The following is a 26,923-nucleotide window of genomic DNA, read 5'->3' on the forward strand; positions in this document are numbered from 1 at the left end:
CAAAATGTTGAAAACCTTTTATTTAAATTAAGTCAAAAGAAAAGAATAAACTAATGGAAGTAACCTGAAGAGGCAGACACAGAGTCTTACTGCAGGCATGAAATAAATGAGCAAGTCAAAAAGAAAAAAGGCATTGAATCATAGACATTAAATATATAATTGACATTATTTTATTTTTCATTGAATAGTTTCTAAATTTTTTTTTCCGTGCCTTCAGACCAATGTGTATCAGAAGGAACAAACAAATCCCCTGATTGCGTGTACATTTCTGTCATTTGAGAGAAACAACGATAATCGTGGTCAGCGCATCTCGTTAACCACCATTTGCTTAGCTGTTATGGCATTTAATATACTGTTTAAAGAGGAAATATTCTTAATAAGCGACAATCTTTAACATATATTAGTATCCTAATCTGAATCCAACCTTGAACAAAAAGCTGTTCCCTGGGTCTGTGCAGAAGGATGTTGGACAAGTGGCCAAAATAGAATGATGTTTGATCCAAAAACAAAGAAGAAGAAGAAGAAGAAGAAAAAAGAAAATCAATACAAGCTGGCCTCCAGGAGACTGCTTAAAGACAGTGATAGACAACTCTGCGATCCACATCCTTCTTAACCATTTAGTTCTCTGTATACATGCTCTGCGTGACCATCCCATTCAAAAGTATTCAGATAGCTATAATGGTTGATCTCTTTTGCTGCAAATCCAGTGTAAAATTCATTGTCTATAAAAATATTGAGATTTCCTTGAACATAACCTTCTGACTATGTCATAATAAAAACTCCAGATGTCTGTTGCAGTTGCACAGTGGGATGTACTGTATAAATATTGTATAAAATAAGGCAGTCTTTTCAGTAGGATAAACCAGATACAAAAATTTCTGGGAGACAAAATTTTTCAAGTCCAAAATGTTTTCACATATTTCTGCTGTTGTCAAATGTCGAGCGGTTTACAGCATTAAACCAAGAGCAAGGGATTGTTGCAACAATGAATACACCCACGCACTCGCAGCAACAACCAAAACACACCCACACACGCACGCACGCGCACACACACACGCACGCACGCACGCAAACTCCCGATGATCAACAATAACAGCTTATTCTCCAATGCAACATCCCATCCCTGGACAAATCACTGAGACGTAGACATTTCTAATATTGTTTACAGTGCAATACAAAAGTGTTCATTCAAACTGGTACTGTACTTTTGATAAAAAAAAAATTTAAAAAAAAGTTTAATATGGTAATGCTTCATATGAATAATAATTGTGAATTTTCGAGAGTTATAGTAGTATTTGTCTTCATTAGCTTTGGCTTTTCTCGCTCTTCATAAATTCATTTTGTTCTCGTCAACTAATTCATTTAGGAATTTTTATATAGAAAATATGGAACATCTTAAGAAAAATGTACACACCAAATCATCTGCAGTTAGATACCTACGATTGTGATGTTGAGGTTTTTGTCTCTCAGCGGTGGCCTAAGAGAAAGGTCCACCGCCCCCGACCCATAAAGAAAGCATCTCCTCTCACATGTCTGCTAAGACAGCTATGTGTCAACTTGGTTGGGTTTCTCTCGGACACGTGTGAATATTGCCCCAAAACAAAAACAAACAAACAAAAAACAAACAAACAAACAAACAAACAAACAAAGAAAAGCAGTGGAGTGTTCTTTCATGGTGTGACCTCCAGGGGGTTGAAAGAGCAGTCCTGCCTTGCTGCGAGCACAGGAATGGAGGTCAAAAGTGATTTCCCGGCCTGGTTTGAAAAGATACCTTTTTTCATCCAGACCACGCTTCCATCGAGTCTTTTCAGTAAACAAGCAGTTTTTACTCAAACAGCAACTTCACAGGCAGACAGGAGTGCCCACGTGGCGATCGGGGAGGGACCGGTGCTTCGCCAGAAGACCGGTAACGACCCTCTTTCAGTCATGTCACTTGACCAGCTACACTGCGATTGCCTGAGAGGCACAAGAAGTTCGTAAGGATGCTGCGTGTCCGTGTCTGTTTGTCACAGTTCGCGTACGACAGGCTCGTAAAGCCCGCAGCATTACAGCTGCAACTGCCTGTCAGGAAGGAAGTCCTTCTGTGGTTCTCTGTATGGACGGACATGTGGACGCTCGGTGTGCTACGGAAGCAGGAGAGTGAAGGCGAGGAAGCCCCTTGGCTGGCTGGGCTGGCAGGGAGAGAGACCCCCCCCAGCCAAGAGAGAGAGAGGAGGTCTGCCTCAGATTACAGAGTCCCAGGGCACAAACACTGCAGCACCTACTCGGGAGGTGGTCGCAGGCTGTGCAGCTTCCTCTCATCCAGGCCTTTCCAATACTTGAAGTTGTTGTCCAAGTGCTGCATAAGATTGGGGAGGTCTGCAAAAGCTGGGGAGAAGAAAAACCAAGATCAAGATGAGGCTTAAAGATTACATTTTGTTTCAAAGATAGTACGACACATTTATATTTAATAAACATCTCTATCTCACTGTCACAGTATAAAAACAAGCAGCAGCATCTGGTGCTGAAAAATGAAGACAGCGGAACGTGACAAAAACTGCAGTTCCTCCGACGGCCACTTTGGTTCTACCAATGGCCGAATACCCAATAAAAGTGATGGATCAAATAAATATTATTATTATGAGAGTCATAATAAACTGAATCTGCCTCGCTATAGTTTCATGTCATTTCTGCACAAATAACCAATACTTGCAATACAGACGTGTCTGTGTGTGCACGGGCACACAGGAAAAAAACAGAAAAGAGAATGAAACCATAATACTGACGTAATCCACCATTTTGGCTCTTCAGCTGTCATCCCTCCACTCACATGCATGCTAACTAATTACAGGGGGATAAATCAGTTAGCGTTGTATGTCGGCACCGACTCTAATTAGATAGCGCGGGTCGTAAACCAGTCGGAAGGTCGGTGGATCGATTCCCCGGCTACTTTTTGGAGTCCTTAGGGACTAGAAAAGCGCTATACAAATACAGGCCATTTACCATTTACCATTTACTTTTCTCTGAACGTCGAAGCATCCTCGGGCAAGATACTGAACTCAAAGTTGCCCCTGATGCATGCACTGGAGTGTGAGTGTATGCATGAATGTTAGACAAAGCACTTAGGTGGAGGGAAAAAAAAGTGCTTTTATGGCAGGGTGAATGAGGCTTGTAGAAAAGCACTTTATAAGTAATAATTTACCATTACAGAAAGTGAGGAATAAACTCAATTTTTTTGTCCCCTGTATGTTTGGGGCACATTATGGAGAATTAGTAACCTCCTCTGCCCCCAATGGTGTGTCAGCCGTCGGCTTTGACACGGAGAAAAGAGCACGATTGGACTTTAGAGCAACCTAATTGCCACTTGAGAGTGGTTCTAAACAATTGAAGCATCACAGCCCACCCCAAGTGAATAACCTCTTGGTTATACAAGCAGATATAGAGCACGGCTACTGCTACAGCAGCCAATGCAAGCTGTGTCACCAAGTGAAGTCACTGAACTAGTCCTCTCAACTGTGTTTGTGGTTTCGGTGCCTTTTGCAGCATTCTTTTAATGATTATCTGATAATAACATGGCTGTGTGAAGATGTAGGACTATTTTAGTTGTGAGTTAGCACTAATTAGAAGACATCTATGTGCATGCGATGCTCCCTAACAGTCTACGGGCGTGCCAATCCATCCAAGCTAGACAACACTAGCAAGCTTACCAGGATGATAACATCTATAGTGTATCTGCCTACAGTATGAGCCTTTGGATTAATTTCTTTACAAGGCAACAAAAGGCCATGTTTGATGGCACCAAACACCGAGTATGCTTGCTGTGATCTAATAACACTGAGAATTTTATTATGGCAGTGAAAGACAAATGCCACCTAATCACATTACAGCAAATAACTGAACCTCCTACGAATATTGGTCCTGTGCATGCATAGGAATTGACACAAATATAGATATAAAAGTACTTTTTATGTCATGCTGTGCAGACTTACCGTCCCATGCATCAAACATGTCTGTAATGAAGTAGTCTATGAAGGAAATCTGGGACTTTGGGATGCTACAAGTGTTTCTGTCAAACACAGGCATGACCACCGGTAGACCTTGTCTCTTCTCCTCGTCAGTCTGCATCAGAGATAAGAGCGCAAGGAGTCATCAATCCCAGTAAACACATTACAGCTGCTTCCTGCTGGATCCATTTCCACACGCATTCAACACTATGTTATTTTTTGCCCCTTCTAATCACCTGTGCAAAATACTCCTCTGAGATTCGTCCAGCCCATTCTATACAGAGCTCCTGAGGCCTACATGGATTGGATATGTCTGCACATTTAATCAGCATCCGCTTGACAAGGATGCGATTCTCGGGGGATGTCAAGACGCTTTTGACAGATTCTTCATCGTTGTTTCCCTGTATATAAGGAAAGAAGAAAAGAAAAAGCAAACATTTACCACAAAATAAACTCAAATTCAAGTTTTTAGTTAAAATCAACAGCACCTTACAAGTGAACTACTTCACGAATAACCTGATATGTCTTTACAAAGAGCAGCCCTGGCAGCTGATAGGGTTTAGTCTTCTAGACGTTTAATTATGAGTTACACTTCCATGTAAATGAGCACAGCAATCTTCATGAAGTCGCAACATATGGGTTGTACTTTATGTTACAAGACTGAATTCACTGAGAGTAATGTTAAACCAACCTGCAGAAGAAGATCAGTTTCCCCTAGCAGAGTTATTTTATTCCCGATCTTTGTGTTTTGTCTTACAGTCAAACGATATTATGTTTTTCCCTCAAAGCACTCTTTTATTAACCAAACCTGACCTTCATCACATTTTACATCAGACACAAACGCACAAGCCCTCTAAAAATCCTACACTTAAAAAAGCAATACAGCTTTTAAATGTCTGTGTTGAGCATTCCACACAGGGATGAGAAAGATGGTAGCAAGTTGCAAAACTCTCCCCCCACAAAGACATCTGTACCACAGCAAACACCAGTATCATCACCTCCCTAAGCCCTTAAGACACTGTGGCTCGCTTACTGTTGGTGTATCATTATCTGGTTTATTTAGGGGGAAAAGGGGAAAAAAGGGAAATTATATTTCCTCACAGGTATGAAATCTATATTAAAAATTATTTAAGAGTGTTTCAGTTTCATTCTCACCCCATTCTCCTCCAGAGCAGCCAGTGGTTTGTTGATGCTGTTGACAAACTTGTTGACATGCTCAAAGTGTTTGGTCATCTCAGTTGCGAGCACCATGTCAATGATGGCCTGTCGTAATGTTCGATATTCATTCCTTGAGAGAAAGTGTGGACAGGAATCACGTGGGTAAGGGAGAGAAAGACGGGGAGAAGTGAAAACACAGAGTGAGATGACAGTGTGGTAAATAGCCTGGAAACCCGTGTGAACAGTTTTCCCCTTCACTACAGTGACAGTGGCCATGAATGAATGCTTTGTTCACCTTCCCCCTTGGAGGGGACCAGCAAATGTGAGCTATTCTGTTTTGGGACTCAAATCACATTACTACCCTGCTGCTGTCAGCACACACAAACACACAGTATCACTTTCATCAGTGCATAAGGAGACTTAAGTCCTATGATACTTCAGATCATGTGCGTGTCTCAAAGTGCTTCCATATGTTAAATATAATGAGCCTGACCTTGCATGTTGCAAAATCTAAAGATTTTGTAGAGCGTGCAAAAAAACAAAAAAAAAAAAAACAACAACGTAAAATAAAATACCTGGAATCATGGTTTATCTGATCAAAAGTCAGAAAATTCACTTAAACTGAAATAAATAATTAATCCCAAAATAGAAATTTAGTAATCAGTTTTCCAACTCTGTGCAAGCAAAGGCTGTGTGGCAAATATTAGTCCTTTGAGCACACAGTGACAGCAGATTATACTAGACATCAAGCTGTCTAAACGATAACTAATTTAGGCCTTGAGGCTTCAAATGTAGCTACATCCTAAAAATTCTTCCTCTTAACTCAGTTATTAGGGAAAAAGCTCAAAGTCTGGACACCTAATACATTTATGTTTGGGGAACTTGTGGTGTTTTACAGAGCTGCTGGCAGTAAAAGCAAGCGCACAGACGGCCACATCATAAATCTCCTACCTTTCTATGTTTTTGAAGATGTTGCACTTATCATCTCTCGTGGTGATCTGGAAGGCCAGTGCGGCATGGTGACTCTCTAGTACAGCTGTGTCATTATAGAGGATGGCCAGCTCGCTTCCTGCATTGCAAAGGAAGCTGTTGGTACGGCCTGGGTGGTCCACATCGTGCACGGTAGCAGCAATCAGGGCGGCCACCTCATCAATGGGATCCAGACTTTGCTGTTGGTAGAAGCCAATGAAGTTAAAGGTTGGCATTTGAATAGCCTAATCGTTATCAGGTGAATGATAAGCTATACTAACAGTTGGCACAGTATAACCTTCTACTATTATAACATTTATATAACAAACATTTCCATCTTTGTTCAGTTCTCTGTCAAGATGATCCCACACTGCTTTAACAATGTTGAGATCCGGGGTCTGGGGAGTCCAATCCACGACTGATATTGTTCCACTGTGCGTTCTTCTATCCAGGTTTGCTTTTACTGCACTGGCAGTGTGCTAAAAATGAAGCCAATGTTTCCAGCTGGTTTTGCATAGTAGATCTGAAAGCATTTTCAGATTTTATAATTCCATCAGTTTTATATTCCCAACAACATTTGTTGAGATTCAGCCCCAAACCATGAGAGAACCTCCACCGTGTTTTATAGATGGCTGCTCACACTCATTGTTGTACCTCTCTCCTGACCTCCTCCGTATACACAACAACAATTTGAACCAAAATTTTCCAATTTGGATTCATCATTTATTAAGAGCTGTGGTCACTGATTTTCATTTCAGTTCTGGTGTAATTTCTTCCCGTTTCCCTTCCTTAGGAAAAGCTTTCTTGACAGCCACCCTTCCACTGAGACCATTTCTGATGAGACTTCAGTGAGCAGGAAATGAATCAGCTGAGGATTCAGATTTATCTCTCAGATCGTTTGCTGGATTTGTTCCTCTTTCCTAAAGACATGACTTTCAAAAACTGTTCATCTATATAGTGTTTTTAGGGCTGTCATTTCTTCTTTTGCCCCCCATTTGTCCAATTTCCTCACATTTTTTAAGAACATGTACTGCACCATGCTGAATAAATGCCAAGTTTCAGCAAACAGTTCTTTGGGAATCATCGTGTTGGTGAGCAAAAGCTATATGTCCATCAAACTGAGTTATCTTTGATATTTTTCATAGATTCGACTGAAAAAGTGGGGAAAAATATTGTTTTTGTGACAGACTGCTTGCTGACTTGTCTGTTACGTGTGGACACAACGCTGGTTCATTGCTTAAGCTAGATGCATTTTTATGCTGGGCTGATTCAAAGGTCAGTGTTAAATGGAATAAAATATGGCTGCTGTAAAAATATAAATAAAATAATAATGATAAAAATAATAACACAAGAAAGTCCAACTCCTTGGAAGCATAACAGAAAGAAACAAGGAGTGGCTCAAGACTTTTGCACTATTCTTTTATCAATACACATTTCATGTCTAATGCTAGCCAGAAAACAAAAATCATTTAGTCTTTAAAGCACTTGGTTTTTGAGTTGTTGTTTTTTTTTTTTAAAGCTTTGTTCTACTTTTGATTTGAGGTATATTTAACACATTTAAAGAGTATGCTATACAACAGTACATAACAGATTTTAAACCTGCTAACCCTGCAGATTTCAAGGGATTTATTAACCCTGGTGATATAACTACACAGTTTATGGGCTAAGCCAATGAAAGATCACTGCACTGAGTTCAGAAATAGATTGTTTGGTAAGCAGCTTTGGCCACTGCACATCACCCAACAGTTACTGAGCTACTGACACACTTGGACAAAACCAAGACTTTTTAGGATAAAGTAGACTCAGACAAGACAAGTGACACCCAAGACTGTGCTGAGACTTCTGTCTGACTGTGTTACCTTCCAGCATTTAGTTACTTGTAGAGGTCTGGGTCCAAAAATCAGAAATGGTGAACTCTTGCAAACAAAAGTAGGGCAGGCTGCTGAAGCTTTAAATAACTATTTTATCCATCTATAGCATCTGGTTCTGACCGAAGATAATTCAAATAAACCATAAGTGAACATTGTTTTTAATTCTAAATGATACAAGTAATTAGGAAATATGAGCTTAATTTGTAATATACTTTTTTAAAACTAACATTATTAATTTACCTTGACCCTCTCTTTGCAGAGAAAATAGGCCGTTGCATGCAGGACATCAGCTGCATGGGTAGAGTTGTGGTAGGAGTTACTCGAGTGGTAGTTCGCTTCAATGACTTGTAGCCAGGAGCGCAAAGTGGCTTCAGGGCAGTTTAGGAACTCACAGACCCCAAAGCGGGAGAAGATCTTCAGGCCCAAGTAGGTCAGAGGCCTGTGGGATGATTGAACATGAAACTTTAACACAAGCTGTCATCGCGAGTCTTCTTTTTATTTCCCCCCCCCAAAAAACACACAAATCAATCCTGCAGCATTAAACAGGTTCAGCCTCACCGTTTCAGGGTCGCCGCCTCCAAGTTGAAAATGTCAAAGTCCCAAGAGTCCTCATTCTCCATGGTCTGGGCGATTCGAGGGGGGATGTCGTTTAACGACAGAGGAGTTGTCAGGTGACTGGGGAGATGGTGGGGCTCTGTGAGGAAAAGGAAGACACGACAAAGGAGGAATTCAAATGAAGAGGAAAGGGAAGAAGGGAACTAGGATGTTTTTTGTTTTTTTTTAAAGATTCAGGCAGTTGAACAATATAAGATACAAAATACACAAAATGTACAAAAATATATAATATACACCCAAGCTGGAAAGAAAATGTAATGAAAAATCTGTACTCTGTGTCACAATTGCATTATGCATTTTGTAAACTCACGTTTGGTGGAAAAGATGTATTCATTTCCTGACAACCTGCGTAAACCATCCTGTAGACCAGAAACAAAGAGCTTTAGGGATTGCAGGTGGAGAGAAATGCACAGAATGAATAAATCCATCCTTTAGCTTTCTTCAAAGCGCAACACGAAGACTTCAGCTCATTGTCAGGAGCACCAGCATCACCTCTATAATAAATCCTGCGGCGTACTGTCAAAATTATCTGGAGAGTGAAACTCTTAGGATGCTCTGAGTTTACGCTTGCATTAGATGTTATATAAAAGTTATCTTTGGAAAATTAAGCCATTTGGAACACACACACACTGCACACACACACACACACACACACACACACACACACACACACACACCAGCTTGGACTTTAAAGAGATCTGTGCCAGTTCAGCCTGAACATCTGGATTCAGCCATCACAGATGTTTTTAGCAACTCACAAAACAGCATGAATGACATATGAATGAGCCACAAGTCAGGAGGAATCTCCATGCCAATAGTAAATATAAATAAAATAAAAAAAATTAAATTATGTAATATTATCTACACACAACCTATGAGTCATTTTAATTTGGTAGTTAAAGAGCCAATAAATCATTAAACCAAAACAGCAGTCCCAGTAACGCATGTTCAAAAGATGAACGTCAGTTATCACCTGCGTTTAATGTGATTTAAATAAGAAGCAGGTGGTTGGATTTTGGATTGGTCTGAACAGCTCTTTAAGGAAGTGCAAAAAAGAAAGAAGAAAAAATGACAAATGTAGAAATAGACCTGTTGTTCCTGCCTTTATGAGTGTTCTTCCATCTGTGCTGCGGTGACACAATGTTTTAAAGGCCACGTTAAGCCGACAGTTCGCACCACTTTCCCCACTCGCACAAAGAGGGATGACATGGCCAAATTGAGCTTATTAATGACACCAATACGCAGTCAAAAGAGAAACATATTTCTGAACTGACCGAGTCAGAAATAACACTGTGATAAGTTATGTTCGCAGGTCAGATAATCGAATGATTTCATCATGACATTTGTCTTCCTCTGGGCATTGATGCATGCTGTGATAGCAAATGGAGCTTATCAGTGGGGTAACACTTCATCACCCAAATAATCAAACATGTGGTGAGAAGCGTAATGATCCGGCTCTGCTAGGACTGTGATTTGTACCAGCTGTGCTGAACACACTATGTGTTAAGAATTTGAAAGGTAATTTACAAATATTATAAATAGCTCTTGAATGGACCGCCATGACATTTTGGACACAATGCGGATCAGCTGGCTTTCCCTGCTCGTTAACAGGACAGCCATGCAACTCAAAGCAAAGCCTGAGTCGCCATAGCACCTTGAGCCCTATCTACATATAAAGCCGTTCACCTGTTGCCCATCACTTTGTAGCAGATAGTTGGTCTCCTGTCTCTGCTCAACTATATTTCAAATTTCACAAGTCAGCCAAAGTCAGCATGGCCGACAAAGGCACGATCGACACATTGATGGAAAATAATAATTAAAAAAAACAATAGAATTCACCTATAACATTATGAACATCAACTTTCAAGTTCTTTCTCCAACTCGCCAGCAATGAAAATTACAGACTTCTATCATCTAGTCATTCTCATGCTAGATATATCTACTGGGTGTTGGTGAGTCCATGGGTGTGTGTCACACAGTGAAATGTTTACTTCACAAGTGAAAAAGGAAGAGGAGACTGGCTCATCTTTGACCCCCGCATTGTCTCATGGTGGCGTTGCCTCTGCTACATGCTGGCTATTTTAAGACTTCTTCACCCAGAAAAATGACAGCTCCTCTCTTAATGTTCACTGGGCGGTTTAAGTTCAGAGCCAGCATCCCGTTCACCGTAACAAACTGGACACCTATCATTTCAGCAAAGCACAAATTCAGCTAGGCACCTCATAAACCAGTACGATTGTGTATAAATAATCTTCTAATCACAGACACCTCATGGTTTTTGGATTCCATTAGCTTTATCACCTATGCAGAATAAATCTTTCTGGCGAAGGACCAACGCTTCTATGCTTTTGTGTTTCCGCAGTGGACATATATAAGTAAAGCCATGCTTATTCATCGGATCCAAAGAACAGGATGTTTCCAGGCCTGTGGAGTCGAGAGGAAAAGGTTCATGTGTGCAGCGAGAGAGAGAGAGAGAGGGAGGGAGCGGGGGGAGAAAGAAAGGGTGGGGTGGGCTTTCCTCTCCAGCCTACAGGAGCACAAAGGACAATCTAACACTTCCTCTGGGGTTGTTGCCAAGACTGCCAACTTGGCACTCTTTCTACTTCTGTTCTTCACCATTGCTGTCTGTGAGTCGCTTTTTGCCTCCCGCTCTCTTATCGTCTCCCAAAATACGAATTGATATATTTGCAAAAATACGAGGGCCACATTCAAGGACGTTCCCAAAATGCTTGCTTTTACGTTACCACATCGTGGGCATTCATAGTGCAGGCTTCCTGGCTATTCAAGAGTCGTCGTATAGGAACTGATTCATTGGCAGATGGAGGAAACAGGTTGTTTCAAACTTCTTAAAGGATCTGCGACTTACCGTCATCAGCCCGCCTACAAGGTCATTTGTGTGGGGATCTTCATCCTTGGTTCCCAGCTGTGGAGAGTAGAGCTCAGTGGTCCTTAGGATCTCCAGTACCCGATCCAAGGCCTCAGCAACAGGCATAGGACTGCTTTCCTGTGCTGCATTAATGATGTTGATTACCTGTGTAATGAAATATTATAAGTATTATTATTATTATTAATATTATTATTATTATTATTATTATGATGTAGTATATACAGGAGGAGAGGTAAAAAGTCCCCCTGTAAACATGATGATTATTAATGACATGTACGTTGAACCAAGTACAAATAAAATAAAGAAATTATTTCAAAATAATCATAAATTCTCCAATAAAAGTGTGTTTCAAACAATGCAAATTAAACTAGCATCACTTTATTTGGGCCATTTGAAAGCCTCTGGGGCCAGACTAAAAAAGGCTCTGTCCCTTGTAGTTTCAGAAATACACACGTGTAAACTGGAAAGAAAAAAGGGTCACAAATACAGCTAGATGACTCTTTGGAAATGTACAAATTTTGTTTATTTGTGAAAAGTAAATGGATCCTCTGTAAAAAATAAAACAACAACAATAAAAACCAAACAAACATCAGTTTCGCAGATTACCAGCGCACTCCTCTAGCTATAATACACAATGTAGCGTCACAGCAGCAACAATTGCTTCTCTACAATCACTGCGGATGTCTTTCATCTTTGGCACACCTGAATGCTCCAGACCAGTAAACCGCCAAAACTGGGACTTCAATCTTCCTGTGTAAGAAGTAAGCATGCATGTAGGTTTTCTTTTGTTTTGTTTTTCACATGCAACCTTCTGCATTTTGGCTTAGTTTTTGTTAAATAAATACTGCTACCGTCTACTATGTCACGTTTTGTTTTCCATCTGGGGTTGTGTTTACCAAATTTCAAAACCTGCTGAGGAACAGATAATTCTTTATCTCCTGATACATAGTACACGTCAAGGTTGTACTTTCTTTTTCATATGTCTGTATGACCTGCTCCTGCTCAGTAACTAATAACAGTACAATATCAAAATGTTTCTTTAAGTAAAATAGTATTTAAATAGGAGCTCAAAAGCAGAGATATTTTCATTTCCACTCAGAAGGCTGAGGCGGCTTTAGCAATGGGCACCTATGGGCGAGGTCAGCAAACATGCGCAAGAACAGAAGTTCCAGTTAATTCGCTTATACACACATATAAACACACACAGTACCCGCAGTTCTATCAGTGCTTTATTCTGGTGAGGATGACGCCTACAGGGACTGACTACACAGTCAAATGATACAGCAGAGGAACAGCAGTGTGTCATATGACCCATCCCTGGGGACTTTTTCTGTTCCGACTATCCAGCCTGCAAACGGCATAAACCAGTAAAACAGCAGGTCATTCCCGTCCAACATGCTTTAGTGTCTTGTGCATAAAATCTGGTATTTTATCAGCTTGTCTACTCTTAACATAGTGTGTGTGACCTCTATACTCAGTGCTGGTAGCTCTTCAAAAAGTGCTCATGGCAGTCATGGCAATTTCTATAATCCAAGAGTTCAGTCATGAGATCCAAAACATCAAAACAAAGTGCTAATCATATGATGGAGGCTGAGAGGGACGAGGAAGGAAATGTACCCACCTTAGTGATGGGAGCCTCTATAGTCATGGAGTGGATACGAGCCATTGACGAGTGCCTTCGCTGTGAGCTCCCTGGAAGAAGAAGAGAGAAAAAAAAAAAAAAAATCACATTGATTTTCAGCAAACTGAAAGTTGTGTAGTTCAAGCACAAGTTAGGTAGGCAGCAGTTTTCCCCAACCACTTTCTAATTAGTGTGTTTGTGTGTGTATCCAATCAACAATTGATGTAAACAGACAATAGGGAATGTTTCATAAGCTGACACGAAACGCCCAGAGTTTCCATCATCTGTCTCCTTTCACGCTCACCATCGCTCCCTCGAGATGTTGTGGATCTTACATCCAGAGAGCCTTTCCTCCGGTCTTTGTGCTTACTGGATTGTATGTCTGGGGAGAAGAAAACACCTTTCATTAGTTATTGCAGGCAGACAAAATTGAGATGTGGCAGGAATATGACTGATCTTTGGCTAGAGGAAGAAATTTCTTAGTATGTAGAAATCTGTACTTTTATCCATTTTAAAAAAGATCAGATATAATTTTATTTCGAACATGCAAATATAATTGAAATAACAACAGAAAAAAGAAGTGTGTGTTTTTAAGGCAATGAAGAAAATGGTGTAGCTTGTTGATGGGGTTGTAAACTGTTTTAGATCAACAGTAGTCTATCAGGGGAAAAGATCTCATCATGTTTTAGCTACACAGAAAGTGCTTTTGGATAACACCCTCTTGTTTGTTTGATTCATTAATTATCATTGAATTTTATTTGAATTTATCAACAGTAGGAACTTTCCCCCCGTTTGTCTGTATGCTAAATGTCACTTGCACTTTCCAGTAATCTGAAAGAGTTCACCAACTTTTACTTGTAGCTGTAAGGCTTCCCAGACAAGAAGGAAGATTTTCAAAATCAATTTTTCGCAGTGAGCTGGTGACGCCAGCACAGGAACGATATGATCCCCGTTTTGTTTGCCTGTCAGAAGTCAAGCTGCTGCATTTTGATATCGGTTGCAGCTGTGAATTGGCCTTACACTTCAGTCCACAATACAACGAGAAACAATAGTCCAGTTGAGAGAAAGTGAAAATATGAATGACCTTTTCAAGGTAAACAATCATTCCTTGTGAGATATTTCTCAGCTAGATAAAGCAGGACTGCACACTCTGTTAATCTACGGTTTAAAGTTTGGGTTGTGATTATAGAAAGCAATAATTTTTGCTGGCATGGTGCAATATATTTGCTAAAATATTTCCAAAGTCTGACTTCACAAAACTCCCAAATGCATGTATTCTTATAAAATAAAAAAAATAAAAATAAAAAAAAAGCACTGTATGTTGATCTTTCTAATGACCAGCAGCTTGGCCGTCAAATCATCGAACCTTGTGTGACTTCTGGCACAAATTTTAACTGAACGGAGGATATGGTCAGCATTTAATGCATCTCACCTGTCTGAGACTCTGCCTGCACACGTTCACTGGATTTATCAGTCTGCATGGACAGAGTGGAAAAGCAACATGATGAAAAGCAAAAAGCTCACATCATTCTTCATTAACAACTAGAAACACATCTCACCTTATTATTATCATTTAAAGGCCTGTTGATAGACACATAGTGTCTGATTTTTCTGTGAAAGACAAAAGCATATTAACACAAAAGAGAAACCTAAACTGAATGATCATTACAGTGTAATCATTCTGTTGCTGAACAGGTCATTTACATTAAATCAGACTACAGGAGCAAGATTTCCAAAACATCCACTCACCCTCCCTGCCCAATTACAGGTGTGATCTTCACATTTTGCTGAATGCTGTCTCCATTCTTCTTTTTGGCATAGTAGATCCCCTGCCATTCCTGGAAAACATCATGTGACCAATTATTTAGCCATTTATCACAAAAACTGAAAATATAAGACTTGAAAACATCCGATAAATAGGTGTGGAGCTCGGTTGGTGTTTGTGCTGCAGATTAGGGGGGGAGGTGGGTCAGTGTATGTCAGATGGCAGCCACTTGCTTTAATGGGGAAGGGGCACGCTCCTGGAGTCCAGTGCTCTTGTTTCATGTCACCCCCCCACAGACTACCTTAGTAGCTTGAAAAGACCCTTCCTGCTGTTAGCCTGTCTGCGACTGACCTTCGCTCTCTGTGTAGTGAGATTACAGCACAGGCATCAACCGCTGCTCTTATGCACATGAAACGGAGGTGCTGGATGACCGGTGGTGCAGACTTACAGCACACACATGACATGCCAAAACTGTATATGTATAACCAATCAGAAAAAAAGCTCCTCACATATTGTCTGATGAAATTAAGTCTGTGATGAAGTAAACTGCATTTTAAAAAAAAATGTGTATGACCTGAAATGTGAGATGCGAACGATAAAACGATTTGATAAATGCACTTTACCTTTCCTTTGCGTATGCAGGAGTTTATCGTTTCAAGGAGATCAGGCTTATTCTTCTCACTTTTAGGCACTTCTATTATTTCCTTCCCTATTAGCTCGCCTTGTTGGTAGCCCATAATGGACTCGTAGGCAGGATTCACATACTGTCAAGGAGAGGCAACAAGAGACTGTTGTCTGCTGTTTAAAAGATGGACCATGAGTTAAGACCACTACCTCTACTGATACAAGATACAAAAGTCTTGAGCAACCCCAATTTCTTTATATTTTGCCAGGAAAAAGTGAAACAGGTGGAGCAATTTATTGAAACCTGTGCAAACATACATGGAAACCAGTATATAAAGGGAAAAACAGAGTTTATACAGTTCTAATGAGGCTGAAAGTCAATATTTGGTATGACCACCTTTTATCCTTCAACACAATCTGAACTCTTAGGCAAACTTTCTTGACATTTCTTTAAATAGTCTTCAGAAATAGTTCTACAGGCTTCTTGAAGGACATTCCAAGCTCTTCTTTGAACGTTGGCTCCCTTTGGATCCAATGTTGAGATCTGGGAGACCAATCCATGACTGATAGCGCTCCATTCTGTTTTTCTTTCCAGGTATGCTTTTACCACACTGGTAGTGTGTTTGGCATCATTGTCATTATTCGCTGTGACAGACCATGGCAGATGATATGGTACGGTGGAACAAAATCCAGCAAGTCTAACAAGAATCCCAACACCACCGACTGAAATGGCTGTAGTCACAGACTGTTGTACCTCCTGACATCCTCCACCCATACGGACGTTGAATCAAAGATGTCATAATTTGATTGATCACTCTATAAACACTGATTTTCAGTCCAGTTCTTGGTTAATTTTTTCCCCTCCCATTTCCCTCCTTTAAGAATGGCCTTTTATAATCATAATTATAATATGTTTATTTATGACTTATTATTACCCCCTTGAAAAATAGATTTCGTCTTTGCCTTTTCTAAAGGACATGACCTTTAGATACTGTCCATCTGCTGTAGCCTTTTCTTTTAGGCCTTCTTCTTTCTTTCTCCTCTACTTATTGAGTTTCCTCAATTTTTCTAAGGAAACACTGCACACCATGCCAAGGTAAGCCAAATCTTTGGTTTATAGGTCTTTGGGAATCACCCTGTTAATGCAAAAATAATATGTCTGTCAAATGATGTAATCTTTAGCATTTTTCATAGATTAATTTAAAGAAACTGGAACAAATTATCTATTTTTTGCAACAGGCTGCAAGTAACAAAGTTCCTATAGACATAATTTCAATTTTTTAGATGTTGAGTTGTCCAGTATGTGTATCCACAACTTTCAAAAACCCTGGAGAATTACTGCTCAAGAGCACTTAAAAAAATACAAGAAAGTCTGGATTCTTGGAATTAAAATATAAACAAATGAGGGGTAGCTCGAGACCTTCGCACATACTACACATACTACTGTATATGTAAATATGAGAACACAGGCTATAGTATTATGGGTCATTCAGATGACAGGAATGAAAACAGGATCTTAAACAGGAGAGATTGTGAAAGGAAGAAACCGGAAGGGAAGTTCAGGAAAAGAGAGAGAGAGACAAAAATTGAGCTAGAAGCAAAAGTTTATCAAAAGCCCACCTGAATAACTTGATCTTCAGAAGTGATCTCTATGGCCTCTTGGCTTTGTTCTAGAGCTGTGAAAATAGCATTGCCAGCCCTTGTGTAGAGACACAACAGCACCAGAATTATTGTTAAGAAATGCAAAAGTAGCTTAACATTTACCAACTTTCAAGAAAAATGTAGCAGGAGTTAAAACTGGGATTGAAACTCAGCATGTTCTTTCCGATGCCTTGCTCTCAGTGCATGAGCATTTAAATAAGGGCACTGTGTATTTCACTACAGCACAGGACATCACACTGATATGGCGTGACTCACCTCAATTTGAACTGTGCCCGCACCTCTCCATGCTCCAACTGTAGCAGCTCATTGTAGCAGGCCATCATATTGGCATTTTCCACATATCTCTGAGAGTCAGAGCAACACAGGTAAAAGGCAAAAAAAGAAATCCCACTTGCAATTCATGCACAGTCCAAATCTGGACTCCGGCCTTATATACCGATAGATTAAAACGTATCAGTACATCAATACGCACGCATTTGGTAGAAGACACACATTTAAAGACAGAGTCACTCACCCTATTAAAGCCAGCATTGATCAGTGGCATCACAGAGGCTTCCTCTCTGTCTGGCCTTAAAAGGAGAGCACGTGTAAGCACCGAAACATCGACAAGACAAACAGTTGTTTAAAGAACATCAGAGGGTTACACGGACCTGCTCCAAGCCAAGCATTTTCAATCATTTCAAACAGTGACGAAAAGGAAGAAAGAGATTACATACCTTTTCACAACGGCGACTATCACAGTGTTTTCTGAAGAGTTTACTGCTCTAATTGACCTGAATGTAAACAGAGGGAGCCTTTTAGCTGGTAAGCAGGCTGGTGGAAAAGCCCATGGCATCAAATCAATGTATTTTTCAGTTTTTCACGCTCCGATTCTCGCAGGCAGGCAGAGCCCACTGGTGGAGCTCTATGAGCGGGCAGAGGCCTCTGAAAGAATGCAGTGTACAGGGCCACTCATCCGCCTGTGGTTTTCCCCAGCCAGTGGTCATAAAGGCCCTTTAGTTCCCGTGTACACCGAACATATGGATCGGCCAAAATGAATAGGGTTAACATACACGCTGGGCAGGGCAAATGAATGTTTGTCAATGTGTTTTTGGTTTGAGCAGAGGCTAAAGATAGAGAGTGGTATAGGCAGTCACTGCTCATTTCTCAGTGACATGACTCCACTAGGTAGCACGCAGTGGTAGCCGGGGAACCCAAAGTGAGCTGGCCATTTACCCCCACATAGAGTCATAATCACCAGTGCTGTACCAAATGCACTGTAACACATGAAAAGTAGTTCCATAATTGGTCAGTCACAGCCCTTAGAGGACAGCCACTAACAAATTCACTTCAGCTGTGCTGGTTAAAACAAAAATCACAGCGTGATTAAGTAAATTTATATGCACAACTTTATCTCGCTCTAAGGTCCTATGATCTAGAGTGCATAAAAACAATTTACAAAGCATGTCTAAACAGTCTGCAAAAAAGTAATGGAAAAAGTTGATAAAAAAAAAAGAAGGTGTAAATGATGTGAAGCTAGTGGAAACTGGGTATAAACAGCTAAAATAGCAATAAGTCAGTGGCTCAGAAAGTAATGGCCCGAACAAATGGTCACAGTTTACGAGGTAGTGATATTTGAATGCAAACTCAACTCCTGACTGGTCAATCACTGATAGCTCAGCTTAAAAGTATCAATGTTCATATCACCAATAATGCTAAATGACATCCAGCTTTAAAAAAAAAAAAAAAAAAAAAAAATGGCAAGAGGAATAGATACTTGACCATCTGCAAAGAGCTGTGCGGGTATACTGGACAAAACAAAGCTGCAGATCACTACACCGCATCACTCAAAGAAACAGATGATGGGAGAGCTTGCTTACCGGCATAGTGCTTCAGCGTCAAAGTGTCTGGAATGTCTGTGGTCAATGATGACGAGGTCATGATGCTTCTCCAAGAAGCATTCAAGAGCCGACTCCGGCGTTCGCGCCATGCTGCACCTGAAGTTGGCCTTCTCGCATGCCCAGCAGAAGCCATTACTCTGACTATCCTCTTTGGCAAAAACTAAAAGTACCTGCAATAGAGACACGGCTAAGCACATATCGTAATATAAAAGACATCTATTAGTACCACAGTTAATATTCCAGTGGAATAATAAATGAGGAGGGGTAAAAACGAACACATTAAAAGAGTCTCCTAAGTAAGAAATGATGTATGCAAACAGATTTTACACTCGGTTTGCTAGCATGGACAACAAAGACAAAAGCACGCAAGTGGCAACCTTCGGTGGGTAAATGATGAGTCTACATTAAAGTGCCGGACACTTATTAAACATCTCTGCTGTGTAAAATTCATCGTGGCTTACATTTACAAAACATTAAGGACCGAGAAGTGGCTGTCAGTCCTGGTTCTAAAAGTAAGGTTGTGCCAGCCATAGTGCCACCCTCAAGGTTTTGGAACAGAACTTCAAAAACCATTGAGTGACGCCATGATGGATTCAAATATTATTGGGGTTTTTTTTTTTGTTGTTGTTGTTTTTTTTTTTTACTAGTAATTGATATTATCCAAATAGTAAGGGAGTAATTAGGACAATACCATTATATAAAGTCTATGGACTAAATCTACTGTGGCACTCAAACATCTGACCTAAAGAATTGTGATAATGATTCTGTTGATTCATATAATCAGTCTTTTTTTTTTTTTTTTTTTTTTTTTAACAAAGTGAGTCTATGAAATTATGCTCTACTGGTTGGATGTGTGACAACTACAGAGTAGCTGCATTATTAAAAGGAATCTGAAAATATTTATTGCACAACCCTGGAGAACTCCCGTGCAACTCGTTCTGAAGTTGTGATTCCATTAAGGAAATTAGATTAATCACAAATGATGTACCCTGACCCTATATCATCAGTTCTGTAGCAAAAAAAAAAAAAAAAGGCTACAGGGATTTGGGATCTGAATTGTCAAAACATCACTGTCACATTTGTGGTCATTTGCATGTGTCATTCTAATCAGCCTGCAGTGTGACCTCAGGTCTCCAGTGGGTAGGCCCTGATTGATCAGCTTGTACTCAGATGCATGAGATTTTCTTGTCTGCTGCCATGAGCTATAGCACAATTAATCCCGGTGGCCTTCACTGGCTGTGGGCCCCTCCACCAGTCTGCCAAGGCTGTGGCCCAACGAGCTGCTGCTGCTATCGTCAAACCTGAGAATAGGCTCTCTCTCTCTCTGCCACCGTACTTTCAAATAACCCCATTACATGCGCAAATACTGGACCAGAGCATTAGGCCTGCCTCCAAGAGCAGTGCCGCACTAAGAGTAGATTCATGAGTCACCCTCTCAAACAGACGTCATCTCCAACTGTTGGCAGGGAGCAGTGTGAACGTAAAGAAAAGAAAGCTTGTTCTGCAGTTTTAAGTTTGCATCACACCTGTAAGGTTGAGTTAGGATACAAAGACCTGATTTTGCTGAGAAAAGTAGAAGCTCTGTCCTCCACACAATGAGGGGATAGAGGATTGGCTGTTTAGACAGTTGTCTTTCTGATTCATGCTGACAATTGGCATGGCATTATTTAAGTAGCAAAACATAGCCTCAGGCTCGAAGCACTGAGTCCTTACGTCTGAGAGAGGTGTTGCCAATCCAAGCCATATTTCTCATGTGAGCATTTTTCCTACAAGCGGCATTAAGTGTCCGGGTCATAAATACATCACCTCTGAATCCTAGAGCTATGTTCGGTACGCACAGGGAATTAGATCAGAATTCCACATTGGGATGTTGGTAGAAAAGTCAACATTCCTGCAGAGCTGGAAGAATGGGGCAATATAGGCCACGATAAGGTCTGCTTAGGGGATTCTTGCTGGGCCTAGACAGATATGCCTTGCTTATAAAAACAAAACCAGTTACAGCTGATAGGGAAAAATAAAATCTATAATCTTAAAGGACATTTAAAGAAAAAAATTTCTGAAAATCAGGATACCCTGCTCATGCTCCAAAGAGTCAGATGTACCAGAAAGAGAAAGTAGCAGACAGACAATGACATCCAGAGGGGAAAAAATAGTTTGAAGGGGGTAGTGAGCGGTTTGGCAGAGTCTGATCACTCAGTCTAGAAAACATCATTGTTGAAAACAGAGGGCCCGGCCAGATCCTGTGGACCGCGAGAAAAGAGGAGGAGCAGAGAGGAGGAGGGAATGACAGGATCAGCTGTGAGTGACAAAAACAGGAAGGGGATATCTCTCTACCTCGCTTTCCTACTGTGGTCACTGTGGAGCGCATCAGACAATGAAGCAGTCTGTGCACTTATATGTGTCATTACAATGCACGACTTCTAATATATCCAGCACCTTCAAACCATCACTGTTATGAGAATTTGTTGCAATTTTATTTTTGTAAAAATGCACCATGTTACATGCTATGCCCCAGCTGTGCAACTAGTCTATTTTCATTCATGCGGTATGTCTGAGGCTTCGACATGAGTCCTTTGTCATCTCCATTTTGGCCTTTTAAAAGAGGGTGTGACAAGCACAGGGTGACTCTGACTAAGAAGCCCGGGGACAATGCAGGTTCACTGTGATCTTGTAGCCACACCCTAAAGCATACATAGCTTAACCTTGTATTCTTTTGTATGCAGAGCCATGATTTACTAGCAACTGAGAATATCATTTCATTATTACATCAATACATTTTTTGAGCGCTTTCTTATAGAGATTTCCTGCATGGCGTCATTGCAACCAACAGTTACAGGGGAAAAATGATGTATTCTCCAACGCTTTGGCAAGTGGTTTCCTTAAATGTTGCTAGGTAAACTTAGTTGCACCTTAGGTGCAGCACCAAAAACCTCAATCTTATTGCTTTGGCTGTTAGCAAATTTCTGTGATCACCTGTAGTTTGCATAAGAAATGCAGACTTATTTGCAAACACTTGCTAACCACTAGCAGAGCAGTAGCAAAAAAATAGAAACCTGAAATGGGAAATGTTTGCCTTCACATTAAAAATAGTGCCTCAGCACTGCAGCAAACATGTTTCAAAGGTTTGTGTCACACTTTTCAGTTTCACTACTGCCTGAAGAGTAGTTGGCAAGTGTTTGCAGACAAATCAGTGTCTTCCATGCAAACTATTGCAACATGCTAGCAACCAAAGCAATCATAGGTGGTTCTTCGCCAACTGGCAAACATAAATTATTCCCTAGCTTTCCGCCATCAGGGGGTCACGATCAGTCTCTAGGCCCATGTGGCTGGAGATCCTACACTGTCATACGTCCAAGATGGCAGACAGATATACATCATGCGACTGTAAAACCTTCTATACAACTGGACAATTACTTTTTGGGACCAGATGAGTTGCCCCCTGCTAGCTACTAGCAAAAATGCAGTTTTAAGGCATTTCTGCAGCCACTTCACTTTATCCTCTTTTCATAATCTGTGTATGTTCTACTGGGTAGAACGACAGTAAATTCTTATTTCTGCTTAAAAAAAAAATCTAAGAAAAACAATAAAATAAATGTCAAAACCCCTGAAGAAACAAAAAACAAACAAAAAGACCACACCACACTGCGTAAATGGCTGAAAGCTTGACGTTTCTGAGGTTTTATACAACAGCAGCGATATATGGCGAAGGAACGCACACGAACTGTATAATGACCCACTGAACATCTGAGAATGTCTGCAGCGATGAAACCGGTCCATGGACCCTCTGTGCAGCTGTTCCATAATGTGCATTGTTCATTATGGTATGCTCTTCGTCACAAATGTTTGGCCTTGTTGCCTTGACAACCCAGGGGTGTACTGCACACAATACGCCCATTAACAGTTTTAATCCCCATCTCTCCTATTTTCGAATCTTTGCATGGGACATGCTGTGGGGTCTTTAAGAATTTCCACCAAACTCCAAGCAAAAGTTTTTAAATACTAAAATGCAAAAAACAACTCCACCAAATATTCACAGTCACACCAAGTTTTGCTTTACAACTTAGCTAAAAGCTTCTTAATGAATGGACATGAATATTTTCCTGGAGCACTCGTGTTGTTCGCGGAAGGCCTTCAAAAACTCAAGCACAGGAGCGTCAGTCATGTTAGTTATTGTTTTACGATACCTGAAGTGGGTCTTTAAATAACTTCATTGGTCCGAATTGCACCTCTGTTAATGTGGTCTGAAAGATAACAAAAAGAATACAGGCATTAGAAGAATATCAGAAAAAAAGCATTTCACTCGTTCAGTTTAAAATGGTTCCATAGATCCCAGTAATTTCCCAGAAATAAGAAAGTTAAGCATAATGTTGCACCTTTATCTTTTCTTCTGGCCTTAATATTGCAGGAAAGCACTGACATAAATAACTATATTCATTGCTACAAGTTGACCATGCATATTTAAACAAGAAAAAAAAAATTGCTGTAATGCCAAAGGAATGTATCACATATTATATGTAAATATTATTTTTTTATTGATTCACAGACAAATAAATAAACTGCAAGTGATCCTAAATGGTGATTTCACTTATATTTTGGCTCATGAATAAAAAAAAAAAAAAAAAATATCATTCACTGATACTTTTTCATATGAAAACAACAGATCAGGAGCTTAGCAACAGTAACTCATTTTTCTGAACCACATTCTCATCAGTTTAAAATTTTTATAAGGAAATCTAACAAAATTTCTAAAAGGTATTAAAGTATGAGCTATTAAATATAACAGATATGGCAACATGTTCAAATGTACTTATCTGACATCTCATTAAAGAGAGCAGTGAAATATAAACAAGTATTTTCTCAAGTAATATTTTCAGTTGACGCTACATTTTACTTCTGTTCAACTAGAAATATAACACTACCTCTAACCCTCTTTAACATTCACACTATATCTTAACCAATTTTGATTTTTCTTAATTAATAATCAAGATACTTTTTAAAAGAAAAAAAAAGATTTGCAAAATTTGGAGTGCAAAACCTTTTTGCACTCCAAATTTTTAAATTGCATAATCTTGTATTGTGTTTCTACATAATTGGTATTACATATCTGCATACTTCTCTCATCACCAACTCAATTAAAACAAATGTTTGAAATTTAGTCATCCAATTTCTCCTAAACAAGAGACTTGAAAGAACCTTTTTTTTTTTTTTTTTTTTAAAGGGCAAATATCACACTGACAGGTTTTTCACTCATTACACTTTCCTTACATGAGCTTTCTCATTTCTGTCTGCAAATAATTTAGCTTCCTTCCTGCTAAATGGAACCCAGCTCAGGGGTTAGTAACCATAGCAACCAAGCCCCTTGCGGACCGCCATCCCTCTAGAATTCCTCTTCTCCGTAAACAATCTACACATGTGAGGAGGAATACAGAGAGGAATTTCAGAGTGTGCTGGGCTGCAGTAAATCACTTCTTGCTAAATTGTAAGCCTTCTGAAAGCTCCATGAAACAACAAGGGGGGGGGGGAAGCTGATTAGCCCTGGGTTGTAGCCAAACTGACGTCATCATGACACTAGGCTGTTTGTTGTAGCTGACCACAAACAAGAAGTATGGGACCAGAAAGGCTACAAGCTCTGTGATGCTCTGTGATCATCTGATCTTTCACATGAACTAGGATCTGGTAGCAAAATAGCCTGATGTGGTATGCGCACACATAAAGAAGTGTCCAGCTACATTTTTGCACAGTCATATAGAAACATCATAAACACATGCTCTTCTAGAAGGGTTTAGCTCAACAACATCTAGTTTATTTTGTTGCTAGATTTCTTTGCCCTCATGCCAGAGCAAATAACATCTTCTGCTTCAATCATTTCATTTTGCCATGAGAATGAACCAAAACTCTCTCTCTCGTTTTGATTGCAGCTGGGTAAATGACACAGAGATGCATGTAAAGTACACAGTACAGCGCAAAAATTACCCCACATTTCTTTACATTTTGTTTTTAAGAAGCCAGATTTTCTTGTAATTTTTTTAAAGTGGTCTCGAGCAATAGTTCGCCAGACTTTCTGAAGGTCTTTCAAAGTTTTTCTTTGGACACTGGCAGCTTTTTCACTTATTTCCAGTCCAGTCTTTGTACCTGACCATTTTCAGGGGAATGGTTTTTTTTGTTTTTGAAGCAGTTTAGCACTGGTCTATGAATTATTCAATCATTAAAAAGGCATCTAACTCAATCAATAAAGCAGTGCTGGGTCTACACACAACAGGCAACCTACCGTAGGTTAGAAATAATATACATAATTTGTTCCCATTCCTTTAGTTGAATCTGTCAAAAAATTTGACAGCCATAAAATACAATTTTTCAACAACAAGTGAGCGATTAGCTGAAAACATGGTGTGTAGTGTAGCTGTAAAAGAGGAAACTGGGAAACTGGACAAGTCTCATCAGAAATGGTCTCAGTGGGGGGATGGCTGTCAAGAAGTAATTCTCAAGGAAGGGAAACATGGAGTCTGAAAAGTCTCAGGTATGCCAGATTATACAAGAACTGAAAATAAGTGCCAACAGTTCTTGTGGAGTGATGAATCCACATTAGAAATTTTTGGTTCAAATTGACATCAGCATGTATAGAGAAGGTCAGGAGAGAGGAATAACAGTACATGAGTGTACACTGTAAATATAGTTTGAGGCCACATTTCAGTCAGTGGTGTTGGAGATTTTGTCAAAACTGACTGAATTATGAATGAAGAACATTCAGATTTTGATCCAACACCCAATAGTATATGGAAAGCTTTTGATTGGCAGCATTTTAACTTTTCAGCATGACACTGATCCCTAAAACACTGCCAATACAGTAAAAGTATACCTGGATAGAAAAATACAATTTAACACTGTCAGTCATGGATTGGCCTCCCCAGGGCGCGGACCTCAACATTATTGAAGCAGTGTGGGATCATCTTGACAGAGAAGAGAACAAAAGGCAGCCAACATCCAAAGAAGAGCTTTGAATGTCCTTCAGAAAGTGTGGAGAACTATTCCTGACAACTACTTAAAGAAATGACAAGAAAGCTCCCTAAGAGAGTTCAGGCTGACTTTCAATCTCATTAGAATTGTACAAACTAAATTTTTGCCTCATATGCTATCTTTCAATAAATCATACAGTACTATATACAACTCATTCAGTGTGTAGCATTTGGCTATAAAGTATCCAGCTAGCTGAGGCGTAGCACAAGCAGTAACACACCAGAGTCTCACCATCCCGGGAGACTTGTCTTCAACTGACAATGATACAACAAATACAACTGCAGCTGAGATTGTGTAACTCACAGAGCCAGCCCTTGTCTCTCACACACACACACACACACACACACACACACACACACACACACACACACACACACACACACAGCTGAACCAGTCTGCCAGCCTCTTCAGGCAACATACTTCTCCTGTACAGTACACAAACGCACACACAAACGCACACACTGCAATGAATCATTCAGACAAGCATTTACATCCCGCAAACATCATGTTGGCCCTCAACCAGGAGCAAACAAAACAGGGGAAGTGAGTGAGCATATAGGCCAGGCAGCCTGGCAGTACAGACACAGTGTGCGCGCCCAGGTAAGCAACGTCCCGCCCTATATGCTGCCGCGTTATACCAGTCACACTGGGAAATCTGTGTTTGTGTCAGAGTCTGTGCCTGCATGTGTGTGCGCGCACGCATGCATGTGTACACGGGGCCTTCATGATGATATTATCATGTCATCTCTCTACAAATCTTAATACAAATTCCTGCTGACTGATTCAGAGACACAGTTATTAGACAAAAAAACAAAACCTAAGTGAATGGTTCAAGTGTTTCTTTCACATAAATATTGTTTATTAATATAAAAAA

General features: G+C 40.1%; 1 protein-coding gene across 1 annotated transcript in view; it reads right to left on the reverse strand.

The window, feature by feature from the left end:
- Positions 1-5: 5 nt before the first annotated feature.
- Positions 6-26,923, reverse strand: part of pde8a (phosphodiesterase 8A) — a 49,162-nt gene continuing 22,244 nt past the window's right edge. The window contains exons 2-22 of the mRNA XM_040011419.1: positions 23,220-23,276; positions 19,015-19,205; positions 17,872-17,928; positions 17,670-17,724; positions 17,411-17,499; positions 17,114-17,192; positions 15,493-15,633; positions 14,854-14,942; positions 14,664-14,715; positions 14,537-14,579; positions 13,409-13,486; positions 13,105-13,175; positions 11,463-11,627; positions 8,907-8,955; positions 8,540-8,675; positions 8,222-8,420; positions 6,093-6,310; positions 5,139-5,271; positions 4,220-4,384; positions 3,969-4,098; positions 6-2,367 (exon numbers count right to left, since the gene is read on the reverse strand). Coding sequence (XP_039867353.1) covers positions 2,261-2,367; positions 3,969-4,098; positions 4,220-4,384; positions 5,139-5,271; positions 6,093-6,310; positions 8,222-8,420; positions 8,540-8,675; positions 8,907-8,955; positions 11,463-11,627; positions 13,105-13,175; positions 13,409-13,486; positions 14,537-14,579; positions 14,664-14,715; positions 14,854-14,942; positions 15,493-15,633; positions 17,114-17,192; positions 17,411-17,499; positions 17,670-17,724; positions 17,872-17,928; positions 19,015-19,205; positions 23,220-23,276 — 2,304 coding nt within the window. The 3' untranslated portion in view covers positions 6-2,260. The remainder of the gene's footprint in view (positions 2,368-3,968; positions 4,099-4,219; positions 4,385-5,138; positions 5,272-6,092; positions 6,311-8,221; positions 8,421-8,539; positions 8,676-8,906; positions 8,956-11,462; positions 11,628-13,104; positions 13,176-13,408; positions 13,487-14,536; positions 14,580-14,663; positions 14,716-14,853; positions 14,943-15,492; positions 15,634-17,113; positions 17,193-17,410; positions 17,500-17,669; positions 17,725-17,871; positions 17,929-19,014; positions 19,206-23,219; positions 23,277-26,923) is intronic.

The sequence above is a fragment of the Simochromis diagramma genome, unplaced genomic scaffold (genome assembly GCF_900408965.1).
Source record: "Simochromis diagramma unplaced genomic scaffold, fSimDia1.1 OVJJ01000603.1, whole genome shotgun sequence".
NCBI lineage: Eukaryota > Metazoa > Chordata > Actinopteri > Cichliformes > Cichlidae > Simochromis > Simochromis diagramma.